This window comes from Octopus bimaculoides, chromosome 4, assembly GCF_001194135.2.
Source record: "Octopus bimaculoides isolate UCB-OBI-ISO-001 chromosome 4, ASM119413v2, whole genome shotgun sequence".
Taxonomy (NCBI): Eukaryota; Metazoa; Mollusca; class Cephalopoda; order Octopoda; family Octopodidae; genus Octopus; species Octopus bimaculoides.
In genome coordinates, this window is record NC_068984.1 from 122259273 (window position 1) to 122270995 (window position 11723).

General features: G+C 35.5%; 1 protein-coding gene across 1 annotated transcript in view; it reads left to right on the top strand.

The window, feature by feature from the left end:
* The window catches only part of LOC106880299 (serine/threonine-protein kinase WNK1), a 78758-nt gene that overhangs the window by 53510 nt on the left and 13525 nt on the right, over positions 1-11723 (top strand). The window contains exons 11-15 of the mRNA XM_052967677.1: positions 418-569; positions 673-886; positions 1115-1303; positions 1697-2368; positions 5898-7067. Of these exons, the coding sequence (XP_052823637.1) occupies positions 418-569; positions 673-886; positions 1115-1303; positions 1697-2368; positions 5898-7067 (2397 nt within the window). The remainder of the gene's footprint in view (positions 1-417; positions 570-672; positions 887-1114; positions 1304-1696; positions 2369-5897; positions 7068-11723) is intronic.

Genomic DNA, 11723 nt, shown 5'->3' on the forward strand with positions numbered 1-11723 from the left:
TATATATATATACATACACAGACACACACACACACACACACATACACATATTTATTTATTTATTATCTAGTATCAGATTAATTTATTTCCTGTCCTGTATTTGAAAGGCTAATTTCATAATTTTATGCTTCAAATACTTTATTTGCTCAAATAACTTGGTATTTTATTTTAAAAATATAATTTGCTATTTTTGTCTTCACAATATATTTTGTTTGATGGTTGCCATGCTGACTTTTCAATATTGTAAGCTTCACTATTTTCCTGATAGTTAGCTTATGATAATCATCTAAATTCTTATTAGGCCATGAAATAATAATGCCAAGCTTCTTCATTTGTCTCAAACCTAACCTGATTATTTGCAAAAAAGATTAGCCATTACCATTAGACATAAAATTAATTTTTTGTTTTATTTTGCAGGCTGCTAATTTATCTGGATTAGATATAATTGCTGCTCAACAATATCAGCAACAAATGCTCCAGCAAATAGTTGCTGGTAGTTATTCTGCTCCTGAGCCTCCATTAGCATACCCAACCTCATCTGGTATCCTTGATGAACTTGGGCGTGAAAGGTTGGATTTAATTCTTTTTTTTTCTTTTTTTTTCTTTCTTATTCTCTCTTCTCCAATTTCTGTTGTTCAGTTTAATTAATTTTCATTGCAATTTTGTCTCTAGTGAAAGTGATGGTTCTGCAGCACCTGTGATGGAAAAATCTAGAAGAAAATCTCGTGTAAAACGTCGAGAGAAAAAGGGTTTAAAGCTCACTATTCTTGCAGTAGAAGAAGCTGGACAAGAAGTTGAATGTAAATTAGATATTGCCAATAAAAATACAGTTACATACAAGTTTACTCTTGAAAATGATAAACCTGAAGAAATTGCTGACAATTTGGTAAGATCTGTCTATTTATTATTCATGAAAAAGATTACTTCTGCCCTTTCTTTTTTGTTTATTTTATTTACAAGTAAACTGAGCTGTTATAATCTAAATATATTTACTATGAAGAATTTGAATTTAAAAGTATTTCTATTTTATAGTCTGAATAAAGATATTTTTTAAGACAGCTTTTGGAAGCTGTTTTCCAAGTTATGGTGTATGTAATGCTTTGATCTTTTATAGGTCGCTGAAGATCTTTTGCCTGAAGCTCAAGTGAACAGTTTTATTGAACTGATGGAAGGAGCAATCAAAGAAGTGAAGAATGACCCTACGAGTGCTGTTGCTTTTTGTATCAGTGCTGCTAATACTCCAACTTCAAGTCCATGTGTTTCAAGAAAATCTAGGCATTCTGCTGAAATGGATTCTTCAAAGGTGATAATTTGTATAATTGGGGGAAAAAATGTTGATGGGAGAAACTGGTTGTGTGAAAAGCTTTGAAATTATTTGCGGGCATGAGGGGTGGGTTTTGCTTTAGTGGCCACTTTTTTGTCATGAAATTAGAACTCTGGCCAATTTTTAATTGATATTTCTATAGCATTAAGTAGATTGGATTTAGTTGTTCTATTAATGGATGCCGGTTTTATTACAAGCAAGCTTTCCAAAGTAAACTGACAGCAAATCCAAAATAACTTGTGACACATGAAGAAAATGCGAACCCCTGACCCAAGATTTAGTGCTTTGATACATTCGTTTTTTAATAAAATATCACTTTATAAATTTTGTCTTTGAATTTTGACAATCCTGTATAATGTTTTATTTTATTAGAAACTTCACTTTGACCAATCTGATGAGCACAAGAGTTCGGATGGAGGAGATAAAGAACCAAAGAAGTCTCATTCACATGATCAGCAAGAATCTATCGTTGAAACCAAAAAGAAGAGGTTTGTTGTAAGTAAAGTTCCTGAATTCCATCCATTAGAGAAAAGACCAACAGAAGATGATGATGATGGTAAATCAACAACCGGAAATGCCTCTATTGAAAATCAAGAGACTGAATATCCTGAGGTATCTGGACCTGCAAAAACTATGGTATCTGAATCTGATGCCTATCAAGAATTTGAAAGGCTGTCAAGGTCCCATTCCTTACCTTCTAATGTACCTATGGATTTAAATGATCTGCAAGAAAAACTTTCGCAACTGACTGCTTCCCAAAAAGCTAGTAATGGTACATTGTCTACTTCTGGTGCAACACCAAATTCTATGGCTACTGAGGGACACTTGAATATCTTCTTACAAAACACACCAATGACCACTACACCAATGTCTGATGTAAGCAGCCTCTCAGGGTTGGATAATGTTCAAAGCAAGCAAGATCAATTAACACCTGATCAACAACATCAACAGTTACTGGGTATGCTTACATCACAGCAACAACAACATGCTCAAAACTCTATGCAGTCAAATTCTCTTCTGACTACCAAAACTCTTCCACAACAGGTAATCTATGCCTCCAGTATTCAACTAATTGTTGCTAAGTCACACTGCCATCTTTTGTTTTAAATGTTTGTTTATGATATACTGAAAATTGTAGGTGATATTGCATCCCACTCCCATGGCATTGACTGGTGAAAGAAAACTGGCTGCATTTTGTTGTCCACCTGCCATTCTTAGTATGAAGGATTTGTGATGTCTGCATTGCAAATATCACAAATATATGTAATGGTTTTCAGGGTTCCTCTTGATATTTCTTACTCTTAACAGCAAGATTTCACATCCATGAGGAGGAATAGGCATAAGAATCTTAGGTATCTCTCTGTATCCTTTTCTTTAAACAATAGAACACTTGCATTGATAATGTGGGTTGCATATGGATCTACACAATTGGCTTTTTTCTATGAATTTTGAAACCTACATTAACTCATCTTTTAATAAATTTCATACTATTGATTTCAATATATCATTTTAATACTCTGATCCTCCTATATCACTTGTATTATTTTCTAGTTCCCAGAATCTATCATTTTCCATTCATATTAAAAGAATTTACTGGGAAATGAAGATTTTTCAGCATGAGTTTCTACATTTGAAAATAAAAAGTTCTTAAAAGACAAGCAAAAAATAATTATATTAATTTGTTGATGAGGAAATACAGTTTGTGGGATCACTTTTTATAGATGACCAGTTGTTCCTCCATACAATTGCTATTTTTCCTCATTCTTCACAAATTGCTACAATAATTACTAACCATAAAGAGTGTCCTTGTTGAGTGATAGGAGGCTTAAACATATTCAGAAATGTATTAGCAGGTAGAAGCAAAAAGTGTTACATATTTAAAATAGATACATAGTCAGACAAATACATACATATAGATAGACAGAAACATCTGTATAGTTAGATAAATGTAAGTGATGTCATAGATTGATAGAATAATAGGTAGATAGATACACACTCAGATGTAGAAAGATTGAAAACTCTATATATATATATATATAAAAAATACATATATATATATATATATATATATATATATATACGCCAGTCCTCAATCAAATCGTCCAACCCATGCCAGTATGGAAAGCGGACGTTAAACGATGATGATGATGATATATATATATATATAAAAGAAAGATATTCAAATTTCAAATTTCAGAATAGTTGTAGTTAAGAGTTGCAAAAAAAAAAAAAAAACTACTGTGTTGGTTGCTTGATATATGGATCAATACAAAAGGGGAGTAAATGCTTTAATTGGTTGAATTATGCAACCTGATTTTCGTTATACACAAAGGAAAATTGTTGAAACAAATATATTCATAATACAGACATACTTACATATATATATAATCCATAAAGGAAATGTCCTCGCCCTGCTGCAGTCTAATAACCAAAATTAATAAAAGGATATATGAATGCAAGTTGACAGAGGGAGCTATATTGAAGCTAGTCTGAGAGAGAACTAGCTAGATGTGATGCAGTTTGGATATGTCATGTGAGACCATTGAACTGATGTTGTCTTTTGGGTAACACAACTACACTAGAAGTTCTTAACTAAGAACAAGCCACTATACGTCATTGATTTGAAGAACGTTTTTAATTGGGTACTATGTTGTGTATTCTAATAGTTTGTTACTAAGAAAAATGGGGAGCTGTGCAAGCCACATATAGAGCTACTATCAAATGAGTGTTAGCAACAATGCATGAAGCTTGTATATAAAGTGCAGTGTTCATGTTAGAGAGACAAGGGCACTGAATGTTGAAGATATTTGTAATATCAGCATGGACACTGGAGCACAAATGTTTTGTGGAAAAAAGCTGGTCATCAAAGGTATGCCCTATAATGTATAAGAGAGGGAGAGAAAGAGGGAAAATGATTGTTGGGTGATGTCAAATGATGCAAATAGAATGATCTTGCAGAAAAGAAAGCGTGAAGATGTGAGCAGAAGTGCAAAGGGATGGTCTCAACATGCTTAATTTCTCAGAGTAGATGAAAGGTCAAGAGAAGTGGAGAAACACTCTTCTGACCTGTCCTACCCCTACCATCTAGAAAAAGCAGGCATAAAAATGATTGTTGTTGTGGTTGTAGTGGTGGTGGTCAGGTTGGATAGTTTGACATGGAGCTGTCCAGATTATAATTGTCTGTTGTGGCATGGTTCCTATAGCTGGATGCCCTTCCTAATGCTGACCACTTTACAGAGTGTGCTGGGTACCTTTTACGTGCCACTGGCATGAGTGCATTCACACAGCACCAGGATCTATAAAGGACAAGCCTGTATGTATGGGTGACAGCAATCTTACTTAGCTAGGCACATCTTCTCAAGTACAGCAAATTGCCACATCATTTCCTCAGTGAGGCCCAGCATCTGAAGATCCTTTCTCACCACTTAGTCCCCTGGGTCCACCCCTTTGACAGGTTACTTCCTCAATTAGAGCTTATCACTTCTTTATACAGCTTTCCTCATCCATATACATCACATGATCAAACCAGTGCAGTCTTCTCTCTTGCACACAACATTTGATGCTTCTTATACCCAATTTTCCACTTAAATTATTTACACTCTGTCGTGTGTGCGCACTGACATTACCCATCCAACGGAGCATGCTAGCTTCATTTCTTTCAAGCCCATGTTTCACTGCCTTGTAGCATGGCTGTACATATACAGGCATCATACAATCTGCCTTTCACTCTGAGGGTAGGCCCTTAGTTACTAACAACGATAGAAGCTTCCTTTTTTAATCTCCATGTTCTCTTCAAGATGGCTTCTGTGCAGTAGGGTATATGATGATCATCAACATCATTTTAGTGTCGTCTATTGCATGCTGAAGTGGGCTTGGTGCAGCATTCTCTAATTGTCTCACTCATGCAACATCACCTGAAGGCTGTTATTCTTAACTCTGACTTCACTGCTTATTCTTACATTTGCTGTGGTCAGTTGTAATCTTGTCACTTTTTCACCTATTTAGTATTATGAATTTGTGCGTTCAGTTTAAAAAAAACTTCCATTTTTCAAAGTTTGAATGTCAGAGTTTTTTCCATCTTTTTTTAATTCTTAAGTTGCTTTTACTGTGGTTTGCTCTGCTGCTAACAGCTCAACATAAAGTGAAAACGGTTTTAAAAGTATTTTGGCAGGTATAACATAACAACTAGTGTCTCCTGCATTACATGTCAATATCAATACAACTGCTTTTCCTGTGTTCATTGACCAGCGCAATTATTTCTAAGAGCTACATTTCTAACTTATCTGCAGAAGTATTAAATATAACTGCTTTTAGCATATTGTTCTTACCATGATTAATGTAGTGTCTATGATACACTGACTATCATAGCATTGATATATTTGCAAAACAATATTTATTCATGATTGTTATGTATATATTATACCAGACATTTTGTTTTATTTCATTCTTCATTTGTTAGTTGCAGTTTCTAGAAATCATAAAGTACAAATTTAAATTGTTTTCCTTCATATTATGCTTTTTAATGTTTTTCCTGCTAACATATTTTATTTTTTAAACTATATCTTTCGTATAGGTCCATCAACAAATATTATCTAACCTACAGTCTCAAGATCAAAATCCAGTTTCTCACATTCCCCAGACACCAGCAACTTCTGGAAGCTATACTGCTGTTGATTCGAATCTCCAGTACACAACACATACACAGTTACCACAGTCTGCATATCCACAACACATTCCTCCCAATCAGCAACAGTTTCTATTGCAACAACAACAGCAGCAACAATTGTTTCAGTATCAGTATCAGAGCCTTATTCTTCCTTGCCTCTATGCTGCTGATCCTTTTATGCATTTACGTATGCAGTTGTATCAGGTCTATAAAACAATGGAGCAAGTACAGTTACAACAAGGCAATACAATACCTTTATTACCAAATTTATTTCCACCAATGTATCCATTCCCTCAAACAAATTTCTCCAATGTGCCACCTTCTGAAATGTCTTCAAGTGGTGTCACTCAGCCATCACCTCCTCAGTCTCCCTCTCAGGTTCACTCAGAAGGAGAATCAGCCCAATACCATAAACATAGTCATATGTCAGAACAAGAACAATATGAAACTCCCACTGATCTTGCCAACCTTGAACAGGCTCTGATTGAAAAATTGCACATACATAAAAAAGATCCAAATCTGTTAGGCTCATATCAGGCAACATCTTCAACATCTTCCATGACTACTGGAACTGGTGGCTCTGAATATGACTATCAGCAATCTTTGTCTGTTGAATATAAAGATGATGCAGTTGACCCTGTAGCATCAGATGTGGGCTTTAATGAAGATACTGTTTCTACAGAAGATACTCTAATTCCAGAATCAGACTCACTCACACCTCAACCAGCAAGTGATCCTCAGCATCACATTAATGGGATGAATGAAGAAAATATTGCTTTTAGAAAATCTAGGTTTGTAGTCAGTACTGTGAAGGAAGATCCAGTGATAACACCAAATGCTTCAGAAGACAGCAGTCCTGCTCTGATGGAATCACCCCAAGCACTTCTAGAAGAAACTAAAGATGATGTGATTTCTGGTCCTCAACGATTCCATACTGCTAAGAAAGGCCGATTTCATGTTACAACAATGCAAGAAAGCCAACCATCTGCTGCTTCTAGCTTTACTAACACTCCTACTTCTCAATTACCTGATGTAAAAGGTTTAAGGGTCTGTACTTCTGCTGCTCAACTGCCTGAGGTAAATGTTTCTCTTGCTTTTAATTCAGAAGTTCCAACATTAACCAATACAAATTGCTTGTCTAACATTAGTTTTGTTGAGAGAGATCTAGATGTTTCTGTTAGTGATCCTTTATGTTTGTCTATACCTTTAGATACATGCCCAATAATAACACAACAGCGTGCTTGTAGTCCTTTTCCTTCTCCACATAACATTCCCATCACTATTAGTTTGCTAAATTCAACCTTTCCTGCATCTTTAAGTGAATGTTCTACACAGACCTCTCCTCAAATTCCTTCATATCAAAGAAGATATAACTCCTTCATGGATGGGATTGACTCTCAAGAGGTATCTAACAAAATTAGCTTTCTATTTCATTTCACATAAATTTTGAGGTATAAATTGTAGAGATTTTAATTCTACATTTAACAGGTATTATGTAAATCTTTAAAAGGAAACATTACACATTTAATGTAATGTCTTTTTTTAAATATGTTCTTAATTCATTTTTCTATATTTTGTAAGAGAATTTATTGGTTTTTCTAATTTTTTTCCTTACAATAAGGAAATTAAACCAAAATACTGTGAAGTATCACTATTGAAACTATACATAAAAAGTTCGGAGATTTTTATCTGGAAGTCTTTTCATTAGCTTTATAAATTGATTTTTTGGTTTGGTTAGAGTTGATTAAATATAGGTCTGTTAGTTTCTAAGGAATTTAAATATATAGTGTTTAAATGACAACAACCAGTGTCTTAATTTAGGTTTTCTTTAAAAAAAAAAAATTAAATTTTTGATTATTTTTGATCAGTAAATATGTTCATTAAATTTCTAGTTTTAGAATTCTAAGTTGAATTATTTTTCAAAACTTGTAAAACATTTGTATGGTAGGAAAAATCTTTGATTTTACAGGAAGTTTAAGCTGTTTCACTTCATTTCACTTTTAAATCTGCAATTTTTGGCCATATCCAATAATCCGTACAGGAACTGACTTTCTTGTGCTAAGTTGTTTGATTCAGTGTAAAAAATTTTGCTGTTGCCCCAATAATCCATGAATTCCTTTTTCTTAGTATCAAACACAAAATTGAGAGGTTTAGGGTACCTGGGTGTCTAGTTGCCCACTCAACTAAGTATTGGTATAGTAGAAAAGGGGCAGCTCATTCCCACTTGAAGTTGTAGCACTACAAAAATTAACAAATTTACATTAGTTTATAATGTCATTGTCATCTTTGTTTGTAGATATAGATATGGGTTGAAGAAGCTTGCTCTGCCAAGTTGATTTGACACTCAGTATGAAAATGGAGACAACTTTGAATAGAAAGAATTAGCTTTGCCAAGGACATGTTGATGCCTCCAGTGCTAGTAATGTGATTAACAATAGGAAAGGTATCCAAAACATGCCAAAAATGGAATGTGCAAGGAAGGTGTGTCCTCTGAACCAAATAAGAACTTAACTCCAGCCTGTGACAGCAAGTCAAAGTGGATATAAAATAATGGCGATGATGGCCATACATGCATGTGCATATGCATAGTGTAATAAGTGTGCTTAGGCACTGTTTCCTATTATCTTTTGTGTAAGCAGTGAATAATTCCTGGGTGATCCTGTGGCAGGTAATGCATAAACTCTGTGTCATGGTTTCATGCTGGTATCCGGGAACTTTACAGTATTAGTGAAGTTCTGGCCCAATTTCAGAACCTTTCATGAAAGCCAAAATTGGAATATTTCTATCAATTAAATCAGCCAAATTAGACACCTATCAATTGTAGAAAACTTACATCACATGATGATGACTACTCAGTTGCTCAGTCACCAGCAGATAAGCTGCCCTGCCACCTATTTTTTTTACTAAAAACAGATATTACAATATGAATAGTAATTAGGTATAATTTAAAAGATTTTGTGTGTGTGTGTATGTAACTATATATATATATATGTGTGTGTGTGTGTGTGTGTTTGCATAACTATATGTATGCATATATATGTGTGTGTGTGTTATTGAATGTGTATATAAATTTTTATTATATATATATATATATATATATATATATATATATATATATATTTACATCAGTACATGCATGCCTATATTATAAAGTTTGCTTTGCAACCACATGGTTTCAAGTTCAATCCCACTGAATGGCACCTTGGGCAAGTGTTTTGTACTATAGCCTAGGGTCAACTAATGCTTTGTGAGTGAATTTCAGACATAAACTGTAAGAAGCCCATCATGTGTGGTCGTATGTCTTACTTTGCCTTGATATTTGTGCACTGATCTTTTAGCTTTCTTCGAAAATATGACCAACTATTGAGTTGTTCATTGCATGATTAGCAAAAGGAAATATTACCTTCCGTGGAAATAGGTCAGGGTTGATGACAAAAAGAGCACCAGGCTTTAGAAAACCTGTCTCCAAAACTTCCGTCTGACAATTTCCATGAAAGCCTGGAAAAGTAGATGTTAAAATGATGGTGTGTGTTTGTTTGTGTGTGCATATGCATGCACACACCTTGGAAAATATAGGTAAGATATATATTCTGCAAGCTGAATTTCAGTGTGCTTGTGCAGAATGTATAGCTTGCTTTCATGTAACAGAATCGTACAGAGCTGGAGGAGACTATTTAGTCCTACAAGTCAAGGGCAGACTATCTAGTGCTGGTGGCTGGTAAAACACACTCCAGTGTCAGTCCTACACAACACCAAAGTTGAGTAGATTCCACTGTTCTTGTGTGTTAAAGCTGGCATGGGCAATGACAAAACATCCAATCCATGCATGAAAAACTAGATTTGAAATAATATGGTGATGATTATATTACGGAAAGCACAGACTTCCCATAATACATCATAGCTATAATATATCACAGGCTATCTAGTTGAGAAGTTTACTTCTCAGCCATGTGGTTTCAGGTTGTCTCACTACATAGCATTTTCTTCTGTAGCCCTGGGATGCCAAATGTTTTGTGGGTCAATTTTGGTAGGCATGTTTTCATATAAATATAACATCATCATTTGTATGTCTGTTGGAGATGTTGCTTCCAATATAGCATCCTGCCATTTGTTCACTCTGTCTCTCATATATAAATATAATATGTACATGTATGTGTGTGTATGGATGGATGTATGGACAGTTGCATCAAGAGGTGCTGATCTCAAATTGTAGAGGGAACATGTGGAAGGGGTAGACCCAGAAACAGGTGGGACAAAGTGGTGAGAAAAGATCTACAGACGTTGGGACTTACAGGCGACATGATGGGGGACCAAGACCCTTGATGGTTTGCTGTGCTTTAGAAAGCATGCCAAACTAAGTAAAAGCGTGGTTGTCCTTGCATACAGGCTTAAACACCCAGCAGACTCTGTAAAATGGTTGGCATAAGGAAGAGCATCCAGTCATAGAAACCATACCAAAACAGGTATGGAGCCTGAGCAGCTCTTCAGCTGACTAACTCCTGTCAAACTGTCCAACCCATGCCAGCATGGAAAATAGATGTTAACATATCTGTATGTATGCATGTATGTGTGTGTATGTATACAGAGGTGCAGGCATGGCTGTGTGGTAAGAACTTCGCTTCCTAACCACATGGTTCCAGGTTCAGTCCCACTGCTTGATACCTTGGACAAGTGTCTTCTACTATAATCTTGGGCCAATCAAAGCCTTGTGTGTTGATTTGGTACACAGAAACTGAAAGAAGCCCAAACCCCATTACACACACACACACACACACAAACACACACGTATGTGTATTATATATGGTGTGTATATACAGAGTTATTCAAAAAGAATGAACCGATTTCATTATGCAATATTTTAATAAGGGAAAGCAATAGAAAACTCCAACTAAGTCACAAATATTTACTCACAATCAACTTTTATTTCCTGTCATACATGTGTTCAATATAGCCACCACCTGCAGCATGGGCAACATCAATGTGATAAGAGAATTCCTCCCAGACGCATATCAGCATATCCCGATCAACAGAGTTGATCGCGGTTTTTATTCAATGTTTAAGGTCATCACAGTTAGTGGGTAGCGGTGGAACATAAACACAATCTTTTACATATCTCCACAAGAAAAAAATCACACGGTGAAGTCTGGGAGTCTCACAGGCCAAGCACAAGAGACAAGGTCTTTGGCCCCTTTCCAACCAATCCATTGCTGGGGCACTTTTCCATTTAAAAGCATTTAAAAGCTTGAACCATCAGGTGCCAATGGGGCGGTGCTTCGTCTTGTTGAAAAATGAAGTAATGCAAATCTGCTTGCAGTGAAATGAGCCAATTTTGGAGCATATCGAGATAGGCGTGTCCTGTTACGGTGTTTCCTTCAAAGAAAAAGGGATCATAAACCTTTGGCAAGTGTCTTCTACTATAGCCTTGGGCCAACCAAAGCCTTGTGAGTGGATTTGGTGGACGGAAGCTGCAAAGAAGCCCGTTGTATATATGTATATATATGTATGTGTCTGTGTTTGTCCCCCCAACTTCATTTGACAACCGATGCTAGTGTGTTATGTCCCTTTTGCCGAACTTAGCAGTTTGGCAAAAGAGACCAATAGAATAAGTACTAGGCTTACAAAGAATAAGTCCTGGGGTCGATTTGCTTGACTCAAGGTGGTGCTCCAGCATGGCTACAGTCAAATGACTGAAACAAGCAAAGAAGTATATATATATATATATATATATATATA